General features: G+C 42.9%; 1 protein-coding gene across 1 annotated transcript in view; it reads right to left on the reverse strand.

Annotated features, from left to right (window-relative positions):
- The window catches only part of EXOC4 (exocyst complex component 4), a 739,217-nt gene that overhangs the window by 53,861 nt on the left and 658,979 nt on the right, over positions 1-26,377 (reverse strand). Inside the window, exons 15-17 of the mRNA XM_084787371.1 lie at positions 17,013-17,154; positions 6,701-6,879; positions 2,856-3,015 (exon numbers count right to left, since the gene is read on the reverse strand). Of these exons, the coding sequence (XP_084643497.1) occupies positions 2,856-3,015; positions 6,701-6,879; positions 17,013-17,154 (481 nt within the window). The remainder of the gene's footprint in view (positions 1-2,855; positions 3,016-6,700; positions 6,880-17,012; positions 17,155-26,377) is intronic.

Below are 26,377 nucleotides of genomic sequence, written 5' to 3' on the forward strand. Positions count from 1 at the left end.
ACCAGCGTGCACAATCCACTACAGAATAGGGGTACCATCACACACACCCTCCCTGGTGGTCAGAGTCACCTTTGACCTAGTCCTTGGCTGTAATTCAGAAATCCAGCTGTGAAAGGCATGACTGAGTTGTCGTCCAATTATGTCCTGTAGAAATCACTCACTGGAACATGGCCCACTGATGCCAGTCTCAGTGTTCCCCATCAGGGCTTCATGAAGCAGACACTGTTTTTTCAGCATGTACTTGGGCCCCATACTGTCTGCCAAGAACTGTGTTAATTTACTTATTTCAGCTAAATAAAAAAAATCATTTAAAAAAGGATGATTGAATTTAGGAATTATAGTCCTCAGAGAATTAGTAATGGCTCTTCGTGTCCCCCAGGCCTCCATGTTCTTAACTTCCCCCGTCAATGTTATTACGGATAGACTAATTCAATAATGAGATCATTTCCCCTAAGAGCGGCCAAATAGATGCGGCATTCAGTCACACCTGCTTTCCTAATCTGAACAAGGAAGCCCTCCTTGTTCCAAATTTATCCTAAAACATGGAATTTAATGAACAGCCGCCCACCCCCATGCACACACTTCCTGAGAACAGTAGAAAAATATAGGGGAAGAGAGAAGGGCAGAAAAGCAAATGGGTAGCAAGACAACAGACCAGAGAGGAAAAGTTTAAAAGGAATATATGTGGGCCACTTCCAAACTGAAGACCCCAGCACAGATGTCTTAATCAGAGCCCAAGTCACATGGTACTCTCCCCGTTTCAATGATACCAGAACTTCTGAGGAACCTACAAGTCAAATGTAAAGAAACAGAAGTAACAAATAGGAAGAAATATTTTGGCTACTAAAAACAAGTGTTTTCCTAGCTAAAAAGGCATTTAGAGATGGAGTTTGTGGACTAATTCTTCTAAGTGTAAGTAACAGAGCATGGGGGGAGGGTGGGAGTTGCCAACCTACTGTGTCCACGTTCTACAAAACAGTTTGAACTGTGAGTAAAGCATCAAGGGTTTGATTATTTAATATACAGTATGAAGACCAAATGGAGTAAAATAAAATTAACCTTGCCATTTAAAAAATTGTCTTAAAAAAATTAAGACTAGAGATGAGGGCTGGAGAGATGGCTCAGTGGTTTAAAGTACTGAGTGCTCTCTCAGAGCTCCTGAGTTCAATTCCCAGCAGCCATATGGTGGTTCACAACCATCTGTAATAATGTAATCTAACGCCCTTTTCTGGTGTGCAGGAGTACATGCAGGCAGAGCACTGTATACATTTTTAAAAAAATGAGAGGAGCAGCCAGGTTTCACTGCTCATGCCTTTAATCCCAGCAGAGGCAGGTGGATCTCTGTGAGTTCAAGGCCTACAAAGTAAGTCTAGGACAGCCAAGGCTATTACACAGAGAAACTCTGTCTCAAAAAACCTAAAAAAAAAAGCCTGGCATGCCTTTAATCCCAGCACTTCGGAGGCAGAGGTAGGCTGATCTCTGTGAGTTCAAGGCCAGCCTGGTCTACAAAGTGAGTCCAGGACAGCCAGGGCTACACAGAGAAACCCTGTTTCGAAAAACATGAAAAAAAAAAATCAAGATGAGCAAACCTTGAGAAGGAAGAGGGCAATGACGCCTCTCCCAGCAGGGAGAATTTGGACCAGTTTCAACTGGGTCAAAGCAGAAGCAGTGTCAGACTGGGCACCTGTAAAGGTGAGCTCAGTACTTGTTTACCACAAGAGAAACAAAATGCAAAAATGCTGACATCCAAAGGGATTAGGAAATAAATTTCCATTAATTTATACCATGGGTTTGTTCACTTATTGAAAGTAAAACTTTCTACAAGTATTAGCATCTGAAATATCATGTTTTCAAAGATTATTATTGATATGGCAAATGCAATGAATACATTTTGAGTTACATTAACATAGTTTCAACTTTGTAAAAGGAGAAAATCATATGCATATAGATGCAGGAAAAATCAAATACATACAGCATACACGCCAGAAGGTAGACCATGTATCTAGACCACTGTCTCTAGGCTAAAGGTTCACCATCCTATATATTTTGTGAAATGTGCATATATTACTCTTTTATAAAAAAAAAATCAAAAACAAGTCACCAAGGCTTTATAGCATGAAGAACTGAATTTTGAGGCAAGTGACACAGCTCAGCTGGAAAAGATACTTGTCACCAAGACTGATGACCTGAGTTCAATCCCAGAACATATGTGGTGGAAGGAGAGAACCGCAAGTTGCCAATCTTCATCCACACTCTGCAGGAGGCACTCCCCCACCCTTGCTACAAAATAAATAACGTTAAAAAAAAAAACCTAAAAAACCCCAAACAAGTCAGACAGTGGGGAAACACCTTCTTGAGGGATGTTCAACTTTGAGGAGATATTTATGGGATTACTATTTCTGTCACTTAGGAACACTGCCTTCCTTTCTTCTTTCTTCCCCTTTCTTCTTCTCATGTATAGGTGTGTGTGGGAATGCATACGAGCATGCTTGTTGGCATGTGTGTGTGCTCACATGTGGAAGCCTGAGGCTGATGTCAGGCACCCTCCTCTGTCACTTGTCTACCTTTCTCAGTGAGCCATGTCTCCTAATAAAACCCAGGGCTCCTCTGGGGAGTCTCTCTTCCTCCCAAGGCTGGCATCACAAGGGAGCCACCACACCCACTCACATGGCATCTACATGGATTCTGAGAGCTCGAGCTCTGATCCTCTTGCTTGCATCACAACTACTTTTACTGCTGAATTATCTCCAGCCAGCTATCTATCTATCTATCTTTTTTAAATAAGTATTTTAAATTAGAGTAGCTTATTACAGGCAATGAACTTTGGTATAAGCTAGCCCAACATTCCTTTATACCTTGCAAAGTCCAAGTCTGCCTCCCGTGACATGGTGATGTTGGTCAAATTCTGCTGAAGTACAAAAATGTTCCTACACATCTTCTTGATGCCAGACTCACTGATGCGCCGGAAGTACTGGGCCCCATTGATGAGGATGCAGGAGATAAGGTGCCCCAGACCTGAGGGATCAGCACAGCAGAGTAAGGAGAAAAGAAAAAAAATACATTAATGGCTTCTGGTTTAAACTTATAGATAGAATAACTCTTTTTCATCCTCTGCAGATTTGAATGACTCAAGAAAATATGTGTCCCATTTGCAACAGCCAATCTTACAATAACTTTAGAATACTTCTACACTGTTTTCAATGTTGCAAATGGCAAAATTTATTCAGAACCCAGTATTTCGATACTTACCTAAGGGCACCATCTATAGGGCTTCAAGAATAAGCCAGGGTGCTATAAGCTATAAACATACAAAGGAAATCCTACTGTAAGTGCAGATATTTGGAGAAAGGAAAAGAACACATATATACACAGTAGTATCTTCTCCTACTTATGAAACAAGAGGATACACATTTTTCTCTGAACATGACTGAAAGCCTAAATATGTAAAAACAAGTCAGTCTTGAGTTGATCATATGAAGAGTAATGCTAATATTTAGCTTTCTATGTATTAGCCATCTTCCAGTAGCTTGCTCAGATAACTAATACAAAGGGAAAGGGGAAGAAAACTTGTTATGTGTCCTCTAGGAAACATGGAGTTGTTCCTTCAAACGTAAGAACAAAGTTGTCCCACATACATCTGAATCTATAAGAAAGGTGCTACTGCAGACATCGAGGGAGTGGGCCCTGTTCAGAAGGAATGCCCATAAGTGTTACCATGGCAACATCACCCAGCCTGTTCACAGTGATGGACAAGGAAGTTAAGAGCAAGATTCTTGCCATGAGAATTACTATGTGGATTGAGCACATCCTAAGGTCAGAGACAGTTTCCTAAAGAAACGATCAGAAGAAAGAGGGAGCCAAAGAGACGGCCACCTGGGTTCATCTAACGCGCCAGCCTGTGCCACCCAGAGAAGTGAACTTTGTGAAGGAGCCTAAGCTGCTGGAGTCCATTCCATATGAATTCATGGCCTTGTGTACAAAAAGAAATAAAGGACGCAGACTGTAAAGAAAAACAAAACATAGCAACAACAATAATGCTAATATTTACACTTTAACATTGGTAACTAAAAAAATTTAATCAATAAAATATGGGCTCCTGGCAACAGCGATGATAAATCCCAGCACTGACAATAGGGTGCGTGTGTAACATAGTAACAGATAGAAACAGAAAATAGACTGTGAGTTCACCATGGAACTCCCAGGAGACAGCTACAGCTATTTCTGCGGTCCTGTAAATAGTTTGTTCTTATATTTTTGTGTTGCTCCTCACATATTCCAGGCTGGCTGCAAACTCTGACCCTCCTGCCTCCATCTCTCAAGAGCTGGGATTACGGACTTGTGCTACCATGCTGGGCAGGTTTATATAGGATATCATTGACTCAAGGCTTTCGTGTGCACTAGGCCAAATGCTCTACCAACTGAGCTAAACTTCCAGGCCTTAAGGACTACCTGATAGTCTATAGAATCTGGCAGGGTATTATCTGAGGACATCAATAAACTAGAAGAATTCCTTTTGTGACTCTAGCCTTTAACAGCCGAGCCATCTTTCTAGCCCCAGGACTCCTTCTGGATAGCCCTTCTTGGGCCAAGGAATGATCGCTCAATACAACATAAAGTAGTTATAGGTAACTACCTTTTAAAAGTGCATTTGATTTTAAATGTTTCCTCAGATTGTCCCGTTTTTGCAAAGTTGGCCTCCAGCAGGATACTTTCCTCAGAACTCAAGAACCACCGCAGCTCTAGGGTCTGAGTTCCTTCATGGCAGCTAGGCTCAGAGCAGCAAACAGTGCACGGCTCAGGTTCAACGGCTTCCTCTAGCCTCACAATGGCTTCCTCCTTTGCTGAGTTCAAAGTAGAGGAGGCCAAGGCCAGGGTATTCTCCTCCTATGCTCCCCCTCTCTCAAGACCACAGACTTGTATAGAAAGAAGACATTTGGGCTCAAAGGAAAACAACAACAACAACAACAACAACAACAACAACAACAACAACAAAACACAACATGGACCAGACATGTAAGCTAGAAAAATCTTCCCAGGTTAAGGTCTGGTCTGTCATGGTATAATATGGTCTGATAAAATGTAGGTGATGAGGGTGTATGCATCTTATTTTTAGGGATAAAAATATTAATAACTTAAAATATCATTAAATGAATTCAGGCACATGAATAAGACCACTGTGGAGGTGCAGGGCTTGGAGGAGCCACAGAAAGAACAAAGAAAGCTCTGTGTCGTAAGAGAGCAATGGCAGAGGCTCAGATGGCCACAGTGGCTTGAAGCTGAACATGACTTAAGTCCAGTGTCACAAGGCTAGCCAATGACTTTTGTCATAATTACTTACATTTTTGGAGGTACAATCTCCTTACAGCATATTTCCATTCTCATAGCTCTATTTTAAGAATTTCACCATAACACAGGATTTCACCTATTCTGGGGCAAGGGTTACAAACTGCTGTATGACAGCATGCTCATAAAGCCAGCAATGCCATGTACCGGCATCTTGTCATCACAGTCTTTAGACAATGTGTCTTCTGAGCTGTCCTATTCTGTGTGAAGACACTGATAATGCCTAATATCCAGGCCCAGACTTTGAAAAACAAAACAAATCAAAAGGGATATAATTTGAAAGCCTGTAGGGACAATTTGGAGAACTGTGTACCAGAAGATTTGTGTTAAGGGCCTGGTTCTTGTGGGTGTTCTCAGGAGGAGGTGGACATTGAGGACTGAGGCCTCGTGGGGGCACGGTGACATGTTGGTCTCTTTACTTACCACTCTGTCACAAGGCCACAGCTCTGCCATTAGCTTCTGTCCCTGCCCTTTGGCCTCCTCACATCCCATAACCACCTAAAAGCACCGGAGCCTCTTGATCACGAACAGGACAATAAACCTTTTCTCTTCATACTTTAGTTATTTTGGGTACTGGATTCTGTGGTAGAATTCAGCACGAAGAACTATTTGGCTGGCACCATTATTTTGTAAAAGTTTGAAGGCAAGGGCTGGAGAGATGGCTCAGCAGTTAAGAGCTCTGGCTGCTCTTCCAGAGGTCTTGAGTTCAATTCCCAGCAACGGCATGGTGGCTCACAACCATCTATAATGAGATATAACGCCCTCTTCTGGCCTACAAGTGTACACGCAAATAGAGCACTCATATACAAAAAATAAATAAAATCTTAAAAAAAAAGTTTAAAGGCAAATATCTCTAAGTAATAATGGCTCCCGCAGCCCTCATAATGGAGGCAGCTGCCCTAAGTTAGTGCAGAGCAAGGAGTCTGCTCACTTCCGAGGGAAATGCATTCTGGGAGAGAGACTCCCCCTGCCAGGTACTAGGCGACCAGAGGAAGGGTTTTCAGGGTTCCTCCCTCACTATCTGAATAGGTATGAACCTTTTCTTTTTCTCTCCTTCCTTTCTTCCTTTAAACAAGCTTCTCTCAAGTTAATTTGTGGCCCACTCTCTGCACATGTGCCCAAGTCTCATTGGCAACCATGTCAAGGCAGGCAGAGGATACAAAAATCTCCCTCTCAGCCAGGGGCAGGTGGCAGTCACTGTCTGCGCATACATGAAGCTGGGTGCAGCAGTTCTAATGCAGACGCACCAGCGAGCACCGCTTCCTTACAAGTTCTGAGCATTTATAATACCGAAATTCATGGCCATCTGCACCCTTTCTCCCTCCCGGGCCCCTGCACGTGAGAGGTGAGCTCTGACCTTCAAAGATGTACTGGAACTTGTGCTGCTGGAGGCTGGCGCTCATGGCCTCTTCCATGGCACTGATGGCTTTGTTGAGCTTGACCACCAGAGGATCGTAGTCCATGCTTTCCACATTGGCAACGATGGCATAGTTCCCCTCCTTTGCCAGAGGGATCAGATAGTGGAAACAATGAACTCTGGCAGAGAGAGGGAGACGGGGGAGCAGTTAAAACGGAATTTCCTCTATGAAGGCATGGACCTGCTTAGGAGAGAGCAGCCAAGTATCTGAAGCAGCCGTGTGTAGCTTCGCACATCTTAACCTATACCCCCCACCCCCGCCAGTTTTTTCTTAACCAAAATACCATCGTGGTTATAGAGCTGAGGGATATGAAGCAAGCAGGCGGCTATGAGATTTGCTCATTTAATACATACACTCTTGGTAAGAAACAGATGACTTCCCAACTTCTTCCAATGCCAAGACTGTGTGCACAGTTAAGAGGGGGGCTGGGGCATCTTGGTGGGGAGGCCTGGTGGCACTCAAAGAAAGAATAAGTGGGCTACCAAGATGAGACTTGATAGCCTACGACCATATAGTGGGGGAGGAGGTCCCCCTCTGTCATAGACCTAGGGGAGGGGAATACGGTGAAAGTGGGAGGGAGGGAGGAATGGGAGGTTACAAGTGATGGGATAACAACTGAGTTGTAATCTGAATAAATTAATTTAAAAACCGAGGGAGGCTGGGGCATCTTTCAAGGGATGTTGTTATGGAGACCATGAGAGGCTGAGTTTCCATCCTCTATGCTATGTATCATGGGATAGCACTGGTTTTTGTTTCCCAGTTTTGACACTTACTAGCTCTGTGACTTTAGGCAAGATACTGGAATCTTTCTACGCCTCAGTTTCCATTGAAAAAGGCTAACATGTATGTGTCAAAGTGCCATGCAGAGCATAAAACAAGGAGCCTGATGTGAAGAAGCGCACAATAAGAACTGACAACCGTCTCTAGTGTAGTAACCACTGCTAGCTTATTACATGAGTAAGTCACTTATTGAAGGTGTATAAAACTGGTAGAAACTATGCTAGATCCTGGAGGTTAAGGCACTTTGTAGCATTAAAGACCACACAGCTTAATGTGGCAGAATAATAGTAAGAATGTCCAAAAGAATGTTCAGGAGGGATTGTTCAGTGGCTAGGACTGTTTTGGCTCCTACAGAGGACGTAGGCTCAGTTTCCAGCATCTACGTGCTGGCTCACAACCATCCATAACTACAGTTTTTCATTTTCAACCTGACTGGATTTGGAATCACCTAGGAGACACACCTCTGGGTAGGGCTTTGTGGGTATTTCCAGGGAAGTTTAACGGAGAAGGTGTTACCATTCCATGTACTTGTATTCCAGGCTGAATAAAAGGCGGGGGAAGAGGGAAGCCACGGGGTACCACTATTCCCCTCTTTCACTACGTTTCCTGGCAGCAGATGCCGTGTGGCCAGCATCCTCATGTTCCTGACACCATGTCTTCCTGTCCTCATGGGCTGCATCCACTCAAACTGTGATTGGAAGTAATCCATTCCCCCCTTAAGCTGCTCCTAGCTTTATTAAACATAAATTTTCATGTATCATGCGTAATTACTCAGAAGTAGGCTTTGCTGAGTCAGAGGCTGAGAGTGCTTCCTATTTTGGAAGAAAATCGCTACCATGTTACTGTGCCAGTTAAAAAGAATTTGTTTTCCATCATGTAGATGCATTATAGTTTCTCATAGTGATTTCAATTTTCTTTTTTCTAAGCAGTAACCATGTTGGACTTTTTCATGTAGTGAACTGGAAGCTATTTTGGCTTCATTGACCAGCTAGCAAGATCCAAGAAGCAGCCTATCTTTACTGTCTGTCCCCGGTGCTGGGGTCACAGGCACTCGTAGCCACAGCTGACATTTTATCTTGCACGCGTTCTGGGATTCATGGTCAGGCTCTCTTGTGATGCTTGTACAAGTGCTCCTACCACAGAGCAATATGCCCAGTCTCAAACATTATCTTTGGTATTTTTTCATATAAGAAATTACAAATATAAGATGTGTAGTTAAATTTCACTGATTTTAGCTTATCTTTACAGCTGTTTAATTAGTAACACTACCAATAAAAAGCCCAATCTGACGTTCCTGAGTTAATTGGCAAAGAGAACAGTTTTGATCAAGATGCAACTAAAGGTTCTGATGCTAGTCTCTCTACAGTGTGATCTTCCTGGTGTATGAAACATGACCCACCTGGGAGTGGGAATCTTGACTAGGGCAACTGATCACTACTTTGCACAAATGAAGGAGAATGAAGTAGAATTACTTGAAATACAAGCAGCTACACTAAAGTGTCTTTAAACTAGGCTTAAAGTTATGGCAGCATCTAGTCACATACAGAGGAAGACTACACTGAAAGGCATGAAATTGTACATGGACAATGGCTCTGAGCAAAAATGAGAGGTTCCTGTTTGCTCCATGCGGATGACACGAGAGAGGCATGACAAGAGCTTAGGGACATGGGCTGAAGAATGCCACCCTGAGCTGTAGAGGCCATCTAAGAATGTCACCCTGAGCTGTAGAGGTCATCTAAGAATGTCACCCTGAGCTGTAGAGGTCATCTAAGAATGTCACCCTGAGCTGTAGAGGCCATCTAAGAATGCCACCCTGAGCTGTAGAGGTCATCTAAGAATGTCACCCTGAGCTGTAGAGGTCATCTAAGAATGTCACCCTGAGCTGTAGAGGCCATCTAAGAATGTCACCCTGAGCTGTAGAGGTCATCTAAGAATGTCACCCTGAGCTGTAGAGGTCATCTAAGAATGTCACCCTGAGCTGTAGAGGTCATCTAAGAATGTCACCCTGAGCTGTAGAGGCCATCTAAGAATGCCACCCTGAGCTGTAGAGGTCATCTAAGAATGTCACCCTGAGCTGTAGAGGTCATCTAAGAATGTCACCCTGAGCTGTAGAGGTCATCTAAGAATGTCACCCTGAGCTGTAGAGGCCATCTAAGAATGTCACCCTGAGCTGTAGAGGTCATGTAAGAATGTCACCCTGAGCTGTAGAGGCCATCTAAGAATGCCACCCTGAGCTGTAGAGGCCATCTAAGAATGCCACCCTGAGCTGTAGAGGTCATCTAAGAATGTCACCCTGAGCTGTAGAGGTCATCTAAGAATGTCACCCTGAGCTGTAGAGGTCATCTAAGAATGTCACCCTGAGCTGTAGAGGCCATCTAAGAATGCCACCCTGAGCTGTAGAGGCCATCTAAGAATGCCACCCTGAGCTGTAGAGGTCATCTAAGAATGTCACCCTGAGCTGTAGAGGTCATCTAAGAATGTCACCCTGAGCTGTAGAGGCCATCTAAGAATGTCACCCTGAGCTGTAGAGGTCATCTAAGAATGTCACCCTGAGCTGTAGAGGCCATCTAAGAATGCCACCCTGAGCTGTAGAGGTCATCTAAGAATGTCACCCTGAGCTGTAGAGGTCATCTAAGAATGTCACCCTGAGCGGTAGAGGTCATCTAAGAATGTCACCCTGAGCTGTAGAGGCCATCTAAGAATGCCACCCTGAGCTGTAGAGGCCATCTAAGAATGCCACCCTGAGCTGTAGAGGCCATCTAAGAATGTCACCCTGAGCTGTAGAGGTCATCTAAGAATGTCACCCTAGGCTGTAGAGGTCATCTAAGAATGCCACCCTGAGCTGTAGAGGCCATCTAAGAATGTCACCCTGAGCTGTAGAGGTCATCTAGGAATGTCACCCTGAGCTGTAGAGGTCATCTAAGAATGCCACCCTGAGCTGTAGAGGCCATCTAAGAATGCCACCCTGAGCTGTAGAGGTCATCTAAGAATGTCACCCTGAGCTGTAGAGGTCATCTAAGAATGCCACCCTGAGCTGTAGAGGTCATCTAAGAATGTCACCCTGAGCTGTAGAGGTCATCTAAGAATGTCACCCTGAGCTGTAGAGGTCATCTAAGAATGTCACCCTGAGCTGTAGAGGTCATCTAAGAATGTCACCCTGAGCTGTAGAGGTCATGTAAGAATGTCACCCTGAGCTGTAGAGATCATCTAAGAATGTCACCCTGAGCTGTAGAGGCCATCTAAGAATGTCACCCTGAGCTGTAGAGGCCATCTAAGAATGCCACCCTGAGCTGTAGAGGTCATCTAAGAATGTCACCCTGAGCTGTAGAGGCCATCTAAGAATGTCACCCTGAGCTGTAGAGGCCATCTAAGAATGTCACCCTGAGCTGTAGAGGCCATCTAAGAATGTCACCCTGAGCTGTAGAGGCCATCTAAGAATGTCACCCTGAGCTGTAGAGGCCATCTAAGAATGCCACCCTGAGCTGTAGAGGTCATCTAAGAATGTCACCCTGAGCTGTAGAGGTCATCTAAGAAGCCACCCTGAGCTGTAGAGGTCATCTAAGAATGTCACCCTGAGCTGTAGAGGCCATCTAAGAATGTCACCCTGAGCTGTAGAGGTCATCTAAGAATGTCACCCTGAGCTGTAGAGGCCATCTAAGAATGTCACCCTGAGCTGTAGAGGTCATCTAAGTGGTGTGGGTTTTACGCAGAAGGTGTAGGGATCCTTAAGAGAACTTTTCAGATTAATTAAAAATTAAAAATTTATAATTGTGTGTGTCCATGTGCATATGAATGCAGATGCCTGAAGCAGCCAGATGTCAAGAATTTTTAGTTGCTTGATATGGGTGCTGGGAACTGAACCTGGGTCCTCTGTCTGCACTATTAATTAATAGACATCTCTCCATCCACAAGGGAATTTTAAGCAGTAAAATGATGAAATCAAATATTAGCTTTGGCACAAAGAAAGAGTAGACTGATGACAAGAATCTGGAGATAAGTCAAAGAGTTGGCTAAAGATTCTGACCACTGGTGGTGAATCTTCATGAGGTTCTACAGCCAAGGACAGAGGGGAGAGATACCCACTGCTTACGGTATTATCTTCCCTTTCCCAAATGATCAGAAAAAATTGTCACTAGGGAGTATCAAATTCAAATAAAGTTTTATTTTTCCCTGGGTTCTGGTGTGCTGTTGCTGACCTTCGCCTGACTTTGGCATTAAGGTTTTCTGCAAACACTGCTGATTGCACAGCAGGATGGTTGATTTTTGGAAAGTGCACACTTAGGATCCCAACGGTGACAGGCAGTTGCTGCTGAACCCACTTAGAGCCCTCCTGATGGTAAGGGAAATCAGCTGATAAAGGTGACATTCTTGGCACTGTGGACTCAAATGGCAACTTAATTTTCTTTTTCTAAAGTTCAAATATGAAAAAAAAACCTGCAACAACTTTTAATGGTCTCACCATGTCTTTTATCTCTTGGGGGGGGGGTGACATCTGCCTTCTGTCTCAAAAAGAAGAAAGATACTGCTTGGTGGTTAAATGTGACCTACAATGACCTGGGTATAATGGCAACTGTTCTTTGGATGGGTTCTTCAACACAGAGCCTGAAGGATTCGAGAACTTTTTTTCCCTTTTTGCTTTGAACTTTAATGGTATTAAGGAAAAATTGGGGCTATGGATATAAAGATATTTGGGGGAATAAGATAAAGTTTGGCATTTGAAGTTGTTCTGGACTTTTGCTGGTATAACCCATTAATAAATTTCACATGGCTTTAGTTTTTTCTTTAGTTATTATTGCAGTGTTTTCATAACTAAAAGTGGCGGAGAGTATCTTTCCATCATGCCAGCTCCTGGACATTATAATTTTCTTTCATAACAGGGTGGGGTTAAAATGAGCATCTGTGACTTATCAGAATAAGGATGCGGCTGGCCATACCCCTCTGTGGTGGTTGGAATGAGCAATGTCCCACACAGCCTTGTGTATTCGAATACTTGGTTCCCAGTTAGTGGTGGCATTAGGGAAGGCTTTGGCGGGTAGGGCCTTGCTGGAGGGAGCCTGTTACTGGGGGCAGGACTTGAGAGTTTATAGCCTCCCTCCTCTTTTCTCTTCCTCTTTCCTATGCATTGATGAAACGTGATCTCCTTGTCTCCTGCTCCTGTGGCCATGCCTTGTCCCCATGATAGACTAGAACTGTAAGCTAAGAACTTTCTTCCTTAAGTTGTTTTGGTCATGGCACTTTATCGCAGCACCAGAGAAGTGATCAATACATCTTCGGTACTTGCAGATGCATGTGGTTGACTTACAAGTGGGCCAGAATGTGAAAATGCAGTTTATAGACCAACTCATTTGCCTCCAAGAACACATGTTTTGTTTAGGAGAATAGATCTTATTTTTATCTGGGTTTGGATTAAAGCTAGATCATTCTTAAGGAGAAATCATACAGGCATCAGGACTGGTTTGATTACCGGGGCCATTTACAAGAACAACCAGCAGAGGAGCGGGCGGCCTCGCCTCTAGCCTTGCACCCTGGGTCCCCATAGCACCTGGCAGCTCCTTCCCTCCTGGTACTAATACCCTGCAATGTGATGATTAGCACAACGTCAGTTTTGTTTATTTTGTATCCTCACCGACGCTCCCTCTGCCTCATTGGCAATGTTATGGGACAGAAGAGGGTGTCCATATTTACCATCTCAGCCATACATGGAGGAATATGCTAGTTTTGTAAACCACACATTAAGAATAAAGACAAAGTGGAGGCATATTAATATGAAAATAAGCTGAATATTGGAACCAGGTTATATGAAGAAATAAAAAAAATTAATTTTGGAAAACTGTTTGGTGTTCCAAAGCAAAGGAAAAATAATTCTGTATCCAGAGCAGTAAAACTCAGGCTGAAATTATTCTTTCCTGTTTTTCAATTAATACTGAAGGAGGCATGGAAGTGAATATTACAGTTGTGTGATTTCTTATCAAGTTGACAAAACATGTTTGGCATTGTAAGAACAGTATTGGTACGAAGTACAAACAATAAAGAGGACAGGACAAAGGTTAAGGATTTCAAAGATCTTACTTAAACGTGCTGAAAACATCCCGCCTGGAATTAACTACACACAAGTCAGTGATTCTGAATGTAGAACATGTCTTGAGATTGCACAATCAATAGCACAAATTCCAGGAGTTGTGAGAGTAATTAATTTGCTGTTCTCTTGTTTTGCTTTGCAACCCAGGGTAACAGCTGCCTCAGAATATTACTGTTTTTTTCTTGCTTTCTTTCTTTCTTCTCTGTCCACTGCATTTATCTATTCATAGAAAATGCCTGCTTATTTCATTATCAGCTTGAAAGTAAACAGAAAACAAATCTAAAAATTATCGCAAAACAAATCAGAAAACACATAGCGAGATGCTTTATTTTGGGACAAGTTAATGTAAGAGATAAGCCCAGGAATAATGCTGAGAACAACAGATTCCAAACCTGCAGGCCACTTCCTTTGTTCCACTCTCAGGGTGCTAACAAGCCACAGAGAAGCAGTGCACTGGGAGAAGACGAAGAGTGCCAAAAGCAGGTGGCATCAAAAGCAAGTGACATTAACACGCCTCAAAGCCATCAAAGTTTTAACTGGAATCTAAATACATTCCCAAGTCGTAACTATAAACCAAACTCATGTTGATACTTTTATTTTTTTTTTTATTTTTTTTAATACATTTTTATTAATTTATACATATTACATCTCAGTTGTTAGCCCATCCCATGTATCCTCCCATCCCTCCCTTCCTCCCACTTCCCCCCCCCTACTCCCCTCCCCTATGTCTGTGTCTGAGGGGGATCTCCTCCCCCTGAATATGCTCATACGGTATCAAGTCTCTCCTTGGTGACCTATTATCTTTCCTCTGAGTGCCACCAGGCATCTCCATCCAAGGGACATGATCAAATATGGGGCACCAGAGTTTGTGTGAGAGTTAGATCTTCTTCTCCACTCAACAGTGGAGAATGTCCATCGGCTAGTCCGGGTAGGGGTTCAAGGTTTTTACTGCCTATTTTTTCCTTGGCTGTTGCCACAGTTTGCGGAGGACCCCAGGGCCCAGACTCGCCTGTAGTTTTCCAGGACCCACTGGATCCTTCCATTTCCTCTTTCTCCCAGGCTTCTCACACCTAAAGTTTCAATAGGATGTCCTCCCCTCTTACCCATTATTCTGGTAGGTACAGTTTTTCATGGGGACGTACACCTTGGGCTAGTGTCTCGATATAAGTGAGTATATACCATTTAGCTCTTTTTGCTTCTGTGTGAACTCACTCATTATGACAATTTCTAGTTCAATCCATTTGTCCACAAATTTTGGAAATTCCTTGTTTTTAATAGCTGAGTAGTATTCCATAGTGTAAATGTACCACAGTTTCTTTATCCATTCTTCTGTTGAGGGACACGTAGATTGTTTCCAAGTTCTGGCTATTATGAATAAGGCAGCTATGAACATGGTTGAGCATATGTCCCTGTTGTGTGGTAGTACATCCTCTGGGTATATTCCAAGGAGTGGAATAGCTGGGTCTTGAGGAAGCCCTATTCCCAGTTTTCTGAGAAAGCACCAGATAGCTTTCCAAAGTGGTTGTACTAGTTTGCATTCCCACCAGCAATGCAGGAGTGTTCCTCTTTCTCCACACCCTCGCCAGCATGCGGTGTCAGTTGAGTTATTGATCTTTTAAAACATAGGTGTTATAGAAACTTCAAATGAACAGATTATGTACTCAATTTAATTTAATCAATTTCAATTTAAACAATTTACTATTGTTCTAAAAACCACAGAAGGAAATGTACTGCCACCGTACCACGATCGATAATCCTGGGTATAGGCTTCCTGAAACCTCTAACCCATCTCCCTGACCTTTCCACTCCTTCAGCCTGTCCTGCTTCAGTTAGATGACAACAGGTACTTGGATGGCTCCTGTCACTCTGCCACATGACCTGTCTAGACATCGCCCTTTCCTAGTTAACTCGTATGCCCTGTATTTTCCAGTGTCCATTTGCCACATGTAGCTACTGAGCACATGGAGTGTACTCACTGTGATGAACTCTAAAATTAAGTATGAAGATGCCAAGGCTTACCACAGAAAATGAAGTCATTCATTATTTCTGTGTTACCCTTGAGTCAACACAATAGTATATTATTAATATGTATTATACAATATAATTATATAATACATTATATATATATGGTTAAAATATAATTCATTTTACCTGCTTTCCTCTATATTTTCTACTATAACTACTGTTTGAGTATCCTTGTAAAAATACTAGGGATCAAAGTTTTTGAATTTCAGAATATATGCACAGATTTACTGGCTGAGCATCTGAAATGTTCTCAATTCTGAAGAGTAATTCAGGTTTAATCCAGAAAATCCAGTAACTTCTGGATTAAGGATGCCCAACCTGGATGAGCAACTTTACATGATCTGTGTGACTAGCATTTGCAGTTCATGCTATCTAAACAACAATATGAGCATGTTATTATTTATTTGTGCGAGCACACCAATGAGCTAACAAGTGTGGAGGTCAGAGAACAACACTTGGGAGTCAGTTCTTTCCTTCCACCATGGGTTCTGAGGACTGGACGCAGGTCATCTGACTTGGTAGCAAGTGCCTCAGCTCTCTGAGCCATCGCTGGCCTCTCATTATATTATTTGATTGCTTTAGCTATGATTATCTGAAAGTCTCTTTTTTGCCTTATCTGTGACTGGCTGGCTGTGCCGTTAGAGGTGCAGGGACCTGCAATATTTTGCTCATTGCTGTATTTCAATGTTTACTGCCTGGTACAAAGACACTTGTTAAGTTGCTCAGCTAATGAGTGGGCAAAGGAAGATGCTCTGGTCCTTCCTCTGTTTCCAACTATACTATAAGCATCTGCCTGGACCATGTCTTCCTGCTGCAGGGGAAGGGACAAGGCATCCTTGAAACCCTTGAGTTGCATCATTCTTCCTAATCTCCTCATTTGGGCTTTTAGACTCTTGAGGGGGCTTTGTGGTTCTTGGATATAACTTCCTTTCTGACTTGCAAAAATGTCAATGAAGATAGAGTCCACACATTTTGACTAAATATGTGACAGACATGGTACAAATTATTCAAGATTTCCTTCATATCATCTAAGGTAGGAACTTCTATTTTCATTTTAAGAGGAAACTGACCCTTTGTAAAAATAACCAGCTGGGTGACCTTCAGATCACCCACAAAGTTGGTGTGCACCTACAAATCCAGGTTGTATTACAGGCCACACCTCCCTTGAGTCACCACACTCACAGTCCAGCTTATGCTAACATCCTTTGAGAACACTGAACACTGCTAAACATCATGGTCACCACAAGAAACAGACAGCAACAAACGTAAAAACTGAAAATGAAGGTGTCACTCTACGGCCCCCAGGGATGGCAGGTTTGTTACAGGGGCACTGACACCACAACTTCCTGTACTTAGTTGCCTTGTACCTCACTTCCAGATGCAGGACGAGCAGGCAGCGGTCAGCCATGTCCTGGAAAGACTTGGCAAGTTCATTCAGCGTCTGCATGATCTGTTCGGACACGGGGGGAAGGTCCATGTTCACGTGGCTCTCTAGAGCAGGAGAAAGCACTGGAAGAAGAGAAGACAAGAGCAAACGTTTCATTAGATACCTGCAGGTTTCCCCGGATGTATATTATTTATTCATCTTGTGTTTTTCACTACTTGGGCAGCATTAGAAATCTAAGATCTGTTAGACTCTGTTTTTATTTTAAAATTTAGTTTACTTATTTTTATTGCTGTAGGTGTTTGCTGTGCGTGAGTATGAATACATGTGTTTCTTTCATCATGGGTTTTGGGGATCAAACTGAGGTTGTCAGGTTGTCAGAAAGCACCACTACCCATGAGGCAGCTCATGAGTCCTACTGTGTCTTCCTTGGTCTCCCATGGTTTGTTTGTTTGTTTGTTTGTTTGTTTGTTTGTGTGTTTGAGACAGGGTTTCTCTGTGTAGCCTTGACTGTCCTGGATTCTTTGTAGATCAGGCTGGGATGGAACTCAGAGAACCACCTGCCTCTGCCTCCTGAGTGCTGGGACGAAAGGCATGCGCCACCACTGCTCGGCCTTCCCTGGCATTTTTCAAATGGCCGTTCAACTTCTGGCTGCACACTCACAGCAATGATCGAGAAGGGAAAATCAGCCCCTCTGAGCCAGCTGATTCCACATCTGAAATACCTGAGCCGACAAAACCCCTGGCTCTGTATCAAATGACTTCAAGAATTTCAGTGGCACCAATTCGCCTCAACTCTGAGTCATTCTCAGGCATGTCAGAACTAAGCACTGAAGAGCCCCCCCCCCCCCTTTGGCTTCTCTGAAGTCTTTTCTTTTCCAGGATAAAGCCCCCCCCCCACTCTTTAATCACTTCAAATGACTGGACTGAGTTGCTTCATATTTCTCAAGCTCGACTGACAGAGATATTCCATCTGATCTAGATCACTGGCTAGTGTTCCTAGTGCTGTAAAGTTCTATGTATGCTTTGAGACAAGAGAAGTCATCAACAGTCTCACCCAGTGAATCTTATAAGCTATAATAATGACTGGTCTGGCAAGATATATGCAACAGTGTAATAATGGCCGGAATATTGGGGGGAGGGGTAACAAATTACTTTCTGCTTGGACTTAAAACCCCACCCCACAAGATGGACCTCATTCCTAGTACCATTGCCCAGGCCCAAATTCTGTGAGTGGCCAAGTCACAGGCACAAGGAGAGAACCCACACCTATTGCTCTGCTAAATCAACATAGTAATAAATGTTTCTTAGGTTTTTCTCTAGATACCCATAGATTGATTCCCCGCTCAAGCATCAGTGGAGATGCTTCCTTTCACAGTAGATGGAGAATAATACAAAGACACACAACTGGCTGATATGCACGAGTCTGAGTTCTAAATGTCAGCATGGTTTTGCTTCTCTGTCTGAAAATCTTTATCTCTGACAGAGGAGTTTGGTCTTCCAGAAGATGGGTTCTTGGACTTGCAGCCTGCCACAGGACCTGCTCTTCAGTCTCTTCAACTAGACACCACTAACTCTAGAAACAGGTATCAACAACCGTCCAAGCAGTGTCTAAATAGGACACCCATATCACATCCTTATCTATAAAGGCTTAAAGATCACTGAGGAAGAGGGCATGGAAGGTTTGTAAGAGTTAAGGGGGAGCAGATGTCTGCAGTGGAACTGTGTTTGCTAGACATGGCAGCACAGCTGCACTCGTATGCACAAGACTTGTACAGCCTCAAGTCAGCCAAACATTCTAGAATGGATGGGGGAGGTGCTCATGAAGGTCCACCTCTACGGAAGAGCTGTTGGCATCTGGTGGCTGTTGGGGGAGGGAAAGTCAGCTTCCTTGGGTACGTGGGCTCTGAACTCACCCTGGGAGGTAGCCCTGTGCCTAGCAGTACAGGCAGTACTAAATGGACTAAGAGTATTCGAAACCTTAAAAAGAAGGAAAGTACAAGTGAAGTTGGGAGGAAAAAGTGGTGCTGGGGATAAGAGAAGAGTTGGAGAGAAGATTCCATCTGAACAAGTTATATACATATATGAGTATTAAATAAAGTATCAAAACATTTAAATAGATACTGTAGGAAAAGACTGAACAGCTGAAGTGGGAGTGTTTATTTAACCTGGTTTCTTGGAGATCATCAACAATAATTTGGTTACACTAGTTAAAACTTCTTTTAGCTCTCTGGACTCTCAACTGCTGTCTGTACTTGTGTCCTGTCTCTAGCATGTAACAAAGACCAAACCTCTTCAAATAACTCTGCCTTAGTCTATTGTGTAAAGTACCGACAACTGTGTCATATAATGGTAGATGGGTTGACATAGGAAAAATACAATATTAGCACATGGCACTTTCTCCGTAGTCATATAAACCAGAAACATTAACAGCTGTTACTCCTTAGTCTTTTATTTGTCCAAGTTAAATATTAGTAACTGTAGCTAGAAACAATCCCATCTACCTCAAGGTTCAGTTTCTAGTCATCTATACAGTTTTGCTTCTTTGTCAGAGAAGTCTTTTCTCTGCTCGAGGGCATGGGTCATTAGCAAGAAGGAACCAGTGGCATCACTAACTTACTTTGTAGGGTAGGAGTCAACACTGGCCAAGTAAGCTCTATTCTGATTATAGTTTTTCCTGTTCTAGCAAGTGAGGGCCAGACATATGATCCAGGCTAAAGATTCTTTTGGATCCATACTCTAAGAAATTAAAATACTAGGGCATGAGCATAAACAAGTGAATGTTATTTAAGAGGACTGACCTGTAAGGAGGAGTAGAATATAGTGGTGTAGATTGAAAATTCTAATAATCCATAAACTATCCTAGCTATTCACCAACTCAATCTTTTGGAGAGTGGACATAAAACACTGCGTTTCCTCACAAATGATAATATTATTCATGTTGTTTTTATGGCAAGGCAGCATTGCCGCCGCCATCATAATGTTTTATGTGGCAGGCTAGATGAAAGCGACTTTAAGTAACATTATTATAATATTTCAAAGCACTTTAGAGTTTTTTAAGGTTTTGAATTCCTTTCCTATATGACACAAACTCTGGTCCATAAAACTATCTATATTCATCAATGAGAAGAGGCAGAGAATACTCTGCCCCAAATATCATAACTGACCAAATACTATCAGAAGCATTTTGGATATAATCCATTCAAAAGCTAGAAAATTTCCTTTTTTATTATACAAACAAATAATTTCCCCATGGGAAAACTGACCACTTCCAAACTATGAAAAACAAGCAAACAAAATAAAGTTTTTAAAAAGCCCCCAAAACAAAATCGAATAAGCAAATGGTAGGTTCAGCTACCAAGTAAAGCTCGCAGTGGCCGTGGTAGGCACAGTGTGGAATGACAGAGAGCTGCACATTTTGCCTGACTGTAAGGTATAGCAAAACTATGGCGTGATATTAAAGTAACATGATCACTTATGCCCAGAGCTTTCCTGAAATGCTTGCTTGTAAATTCCTGAGGGCTCCTTGAAGTTTACGAAGCTTTCTGAAATAAGAAGCAATATATTGAGCAAAGAAATGCTGAGCATGGCGAAAACAGCACACAACAATTAACTGGCTCTTAAATGTCAAGTGACAGGGTTGATAGATTCTGTTTATAGGCAGGAAATGAGCTTACTGGACACACACATACATACCTATAACACACACACACATACATACCTATAACACAGACACACGCATACCTATAATACAGACACATGCATACCTATAACACACACACACATACGTACCTATAACACACACACACATACATACCTATAACACAGACACACGCATACCTATAATACAGACACATGCATACCTATAACACACACACACATACATACCTATAACACACACACATGCATACCTATAACACACTCACACCTATAACACACACATACATACCTATAACACACACACACATGCATACCTATAACACACACACACATGCATACCTATAACACACACATGCATACCTATAACATACACACACCTATAACACACACATACATACCTATAACACACACACACATGCATACCCAAATACTCCCATACCACAGAGACACACCCCCCGCCCCCACACCCCCTTACACTACATCCCTACACCTATACCCACCGTTCTCACCCATCTACCCAACACACACACACACACACACACACACACACACGCACACACACACACGCCTGCCTTTGCACATACCCTTCTAGAGACTGCTACTGTATCTGTCTTAGCGGCTGCTCTTCAGTCGGCCACGGCCCCATGTGGACTGAACTTTTAAACCGTTAGTAATCTCTCACCTCTTTAAGACATGCGCTCTGAGCGGCTGCTCTAACCCTGGGAAAGGTTGATTTCTGATCATTCATAATGTGACCGCTAGAGACAGCACGCGTCTTTAAGACTCCTAGCTCATCCTCATGCTGAGGTAACTGGAGCTTTCTCCGTCAACAAGAGGAAGATGAACCTGTGCTCTCACATAGAAACAGCATTTTTGCTGAGACAATGAACAGGGCAACTTCTTCTCCCATCTTCACTCTAGCATATGAAATGCACACTATTTGCAGACCTAGGGGTGTAGAAAAAAGTGGCCTTGTGTCAGTCTGGTAGACCTTCAGGCAGAGTTTTGTGAAGCCCCTCAGATACTAATTATTATTCTGGTAAAAGAAGAGGCTGAGGCTGGTACCACTCCTGTCTCCCCTACTCCCCCTTTTCCTGACTTGGGAAGGAAAAGACAAGGATGGGGTAAGTCTTCCTGTTTATCCACTGGCCAGTGCTAACACTGCCGGCTTCAGACTTCCTGCTCTATCAGGGAAACTAACACCCCTAACAGGCCTGGAAATGACGAGCGTGAGACTTTGCTGTGAGCAAGGCCTGTGTCTAGCTCCTGAAATGGTCCCGTCCTAACATCACAACAGCTCACAAGCTTTTCTTCTTTCAGCCCCCTCCTTGGCTTGCTCGTTTGGGATAGACCTGCTACTCAGCTTCAGCTCTGAAATGCCCCCTCTTTCCCTTTGATGGCCCTCAGCATGGATGACAGAGCTGACACATTGAGGCACCCTTTCACCAAAAAGTGCAACTCCCTCGAGCGCTCTTTGGTGCTAACTGCTTTAAGGCCCTCTTCAACCCTGGGTTAGTCTTACAACCCACTGACAGGAAAACAAAAGAAAAACCGAAGAGCAGATCATTGCCAATGCAAAGTTCTCAATTCTCATCTCAAAAAAGTTTCTGTAAGGCCTTACTGAGAAGTGGAGCTGGTGTGCATCTAGAAGGTTCGCCCGTCTGGACTAGTCCATGGTGCTGAAGGTACTCTGTGTGCTTCTGCAGAGGACAGGGAAGGCATCGCTAGCGCCCAGCCACAAAGCCTGAACCCACAGCAATGGCCTGGCTGCAGCACACTAGCACTGGCGCAGCAGCAACGCAGGCATATGGCAGTAATCAACCACTTTTGTTGCTGTTGTCGGGGTTGGGTTTTTTGTTGTTGTTGTTGTTTGTTTGTTTCCTGAGACAAGGTTTCTCTGTATAGCCCTGGCTGTCCTGGACTCGCATTGTAGACCAGGCTGGGCTCAAACTCACAGCAATCCGCCTGCCTCTGCCTCTCTGAGACAACCGCCTTTTTATTGGATTGAGATGGAATCCATACCTCCCATTGCTAACATGGCCAAGAACCTGAGACTAGATAGGCCATGGGTGTAGAAGAAAACCTAGTGCTGTTATTCTGCAAAATGAAATAAAACAAAATGACCTCTAATAACATAATGCTATACTGAACGGCCACTGCCTCACTCAGCCCTCAGCAGGGAAGCTTCTCCTTGCTGTAAATGGAAACTAAGACAGACACCCATAGCTGGACAGTAGTTAGAAGAGTGAGTGACCTTGGAGCACTCAGAGAGAGAACAGAGTTGGGTGGGTAGGGAGGTGGGAATGATAAGGGAGGAGATGGGGGAGAGGGAAAAGAGTCTGTCTGTCTCTCTGTCTGTCTGTCTGTCTGTCTGTCTGTCTGTCTGTCTGTCTGTCTATCTCCCCACACCACTTTCAGTCCGTTTTGTCGGTCAGCTAGCCCTTCTCAGTACCTTCCACACTCACGCCACTGTCCTCCAGCCCTTAGAAGCCTTTCATAAGCGCTGTTTCCTGATGAGCGTTTGAGAGAACCCTCAACAGTTGCTTTCTCTACAGTCCTGCCTCCCACTAACTCCATAGTGTGCCAGATCTCATTTCTACTTTCACTACTTTATTAAACATTTTTTCTGATAGTGATCTATAAAATTCAAATTTGCAAATGATTTTCCCATAATAATGCTGTATGAGCTTTCTGCCACGTAGAGCATCACTGGCCATCTACTTCTAGAAATGACATCTGCGTTGGCTGATACTGCATCATCTCCTGAATGCTTGTCAGCCTGTCTCGTGTTCCCATTGTCACATCTTCTTCCTTCAGCCTACCTATGACTGCTAGGGTTGCCTGGGATCTTTTTTTGCTTGAGAAGTGTCTCTTACTTTCACAGAGTGTGAGTGAGCTCATGCATGTTTGACAATTCTATTGTTTATGAGTTCATAAATTCATGGCTTTAAAACATTACTTCATTAACTCTTTACAAAAACCTTTCTACCTGTGTATATCCCAAAGACATCTCAAAACTGAATATGTTATTATTCCTTGTAAAATTTATTTAAATTACCTTCTTACCAGTCATATCTAAACTATATAACCTTTGACTTTTTCTTTTCCACTAAAGGCCAATTTTGCTTATTCTAGTTAGCAAATATTTTCCTTAATATTTACTTTCTCTTTTTCACATCAAGTGCTACTTCCTTGGTTTAGACTCCTTGCCCATACATCTTCTAACTGATGTCTCTGGCTCTTGCTTGACCTTTCAAGTCTAACAAACATGAGGTGGATAGAGCTAATTACCCAAAGCTCAGGCATAGTTCAGTATACCATTTTCCAGAGCTTGTGTGACCAAGCCAGGTTCCCAGGGCTGCCTTCTTTTCAGTGCTGGAGATCAAGTCTGGGCACATGCTCCACCGCTAAGCTGCACCCCTGGCTCTCTATGATTTATCTCTCCAAAACATGCCAGCTTTTCTCAAATGCCCTCCATTTTCTCTTCTTCTTTGCTCATCCCTTCCCCAATGCTTACCTTTGACCTCTACACTTTAAAGCAAATCTCTTCATTCTATTATGAGGTTTTATCATTCAATACTTGTGATGGTTTTTATATCGTTTTCAAAATCACTCATTCATTCTAGGGCAGGGTCAGTGACTTGTCTCTCGCTCTGTTTTTTTCTACATTCAATTCTAGGAGAGCAGTGATCATATCCCATTCATTGATTGTTTACTATCGGTTTGTTTCTCAACCAGATCACTACTTCCTTCTGGGCAAGAATCATATTTTCCACAACAGAAGCCAGGAAAATAACTGGAGGCATTATATAATTCAATAATGCTCTTTTAGTTAAATTGAACTAGTGATTTTAATTGGCTGGCATTATACAACAAAGAATGCACAAATAACTGACTCTAAAGATCAGAAAAAGAAAGACCAACTCACCATTTACTACTCTATCTCAGTTTTCTGGGTACAGTACAGAGTGAGAGGAGGGATGGGGAAGTTGTCTCTGGGCTGTTCAGGGATCTTACAGAATTCTAGTTAATTCCAACAGCTCATGAACTTTCCCAGTGTTGCCTTGTGGAGCCTTTTTATTTTTTGCAACTAGTCAGTCCACCTTGTTACAACAGAGATTTGGGCCCCCTTTTTTATGGATATAAAATCCTTGGCATGTCAAATACCCTGCATCTCTCAAGGAAAGCCAACACACTAACTGTCATGGAGAAGCAATCAGTTGAGGGCATTAGGATGTCTCAAGTGGTTTCACAGCCCAGTATTAACCAGACTGAAATCTGTTTAGGTCTTAAAATTAGTCAAAATTGGACTCATTCACACCCAGAAGAGCATCTGTTTTCAAGGATGCAGCTGCTACACTTTCAATGGCAACTTACTGTGACTTCTCTAATTGATTCATAGGAGGATGTCCTTGTACATCTGCAATATTATCTAAAATTGTTACAATATTAGCTTAGGCTGCTATCAGCTGTCAGGAAAGTGATAAATTGAAAAAGGAGAGATAGTTATCATGGCAGGAAAAGAAAGGTTAACTCTGTAAATTCAAATCTTTCACAGGATAGAAAAAGACACTGAAGAGCGATCTCAGGAGGCTTCGCCTTGGGAGCATTTTAGGAGATCACATTTTGGTGGAGTAATTATTTCTGAATCCTATTCTTATGTGTATAGAGATGACAGCTACCACATAATGATCTCTGCTCTCACCTGAGATCAAATTACTTAATTTCCAATCTTCAGTTTTCCTATTTAGAAAATTGTGGCAATTACATCTTCCTTGCTCTGAGAGTAATATGCTATTAGGCCTTGTAAATAATTTTGAGGTACTTTGATGGTGTTTCCAGGTTGATCACTTTAGAGACAAATAAAAATAGGAATGATGACAAGGTGTGTGAAACTGAGAAGTCACGGAGCACAGAGTCAGTGACGATAGTGACAGCAGTCCCTCCATCTTTCTCTCCTGTCCTCAAGTGCCTGTGTAACACGCTACTATCGAGCCAGCACTGACGGGAGATGTTAAAATGTCAGCTCTTCACAGCTCCACATTAGACTTCCTTGCAGCTAGCTCCATCTCCTGTCTTTATAATGTCTGTACCACTGTCCATATTTTTGATCCACGCCCTTGGAATACTTGCAAACACATTCAAGCTTATCTTCCTCCACTCCAATGCTTTGGACACTGTAGGCATTTTATAACTACTAGACGATCTAGCTGCTTACAAAACTTCTTGGTGTTTGAAATATGCAGGTGGTCTTCACTGGATCAGGCGTCTCTTACCCTGTTACCTTCAACTTTTATTAAGAAAAAGTTACTTTTTATTCTAAATGGACATTTCTTGGCAGTATATCTTTTATGCATGTGTGTACATGTTTGTGCTTGCACGGAGGTCAGAGAACCACCTTGGATGTCCTTGTCAGGAACACTGTCTACCTGTGGGCTTTCTCATTGGTTGGGAGCTCACTCATTACTGCTTCACTAGTGAGCCCCAAAGCTCCTCCGGGCTCCTCCCCTGCAGAACTGAATGGCCCAACCTTTTTATGTGGGTTCTGGAGACTGAATCCTGTCTTTCATGCTTGTGAGGCGAGTGCTTTCCTGACAACTATCACCCAGTCCTCTTAATAACTTTTGGATTACTCTTTCATGATACACATTTTTCTCCCACATATCTGTATACTTTCCGAACAGACTT

The sequence above is a fragment of the Acomys minous genome (assembly GCF_964271855.1).
Source record: "Acomys minous genome assembly, chromosome: 6".
In the NCBI taxonomy this organism is placed as follows: Eukaryota; Metazoa; Chordata; class Mammalia; order Rodentia; family Muridae; genus Acomys; species Acomys minous.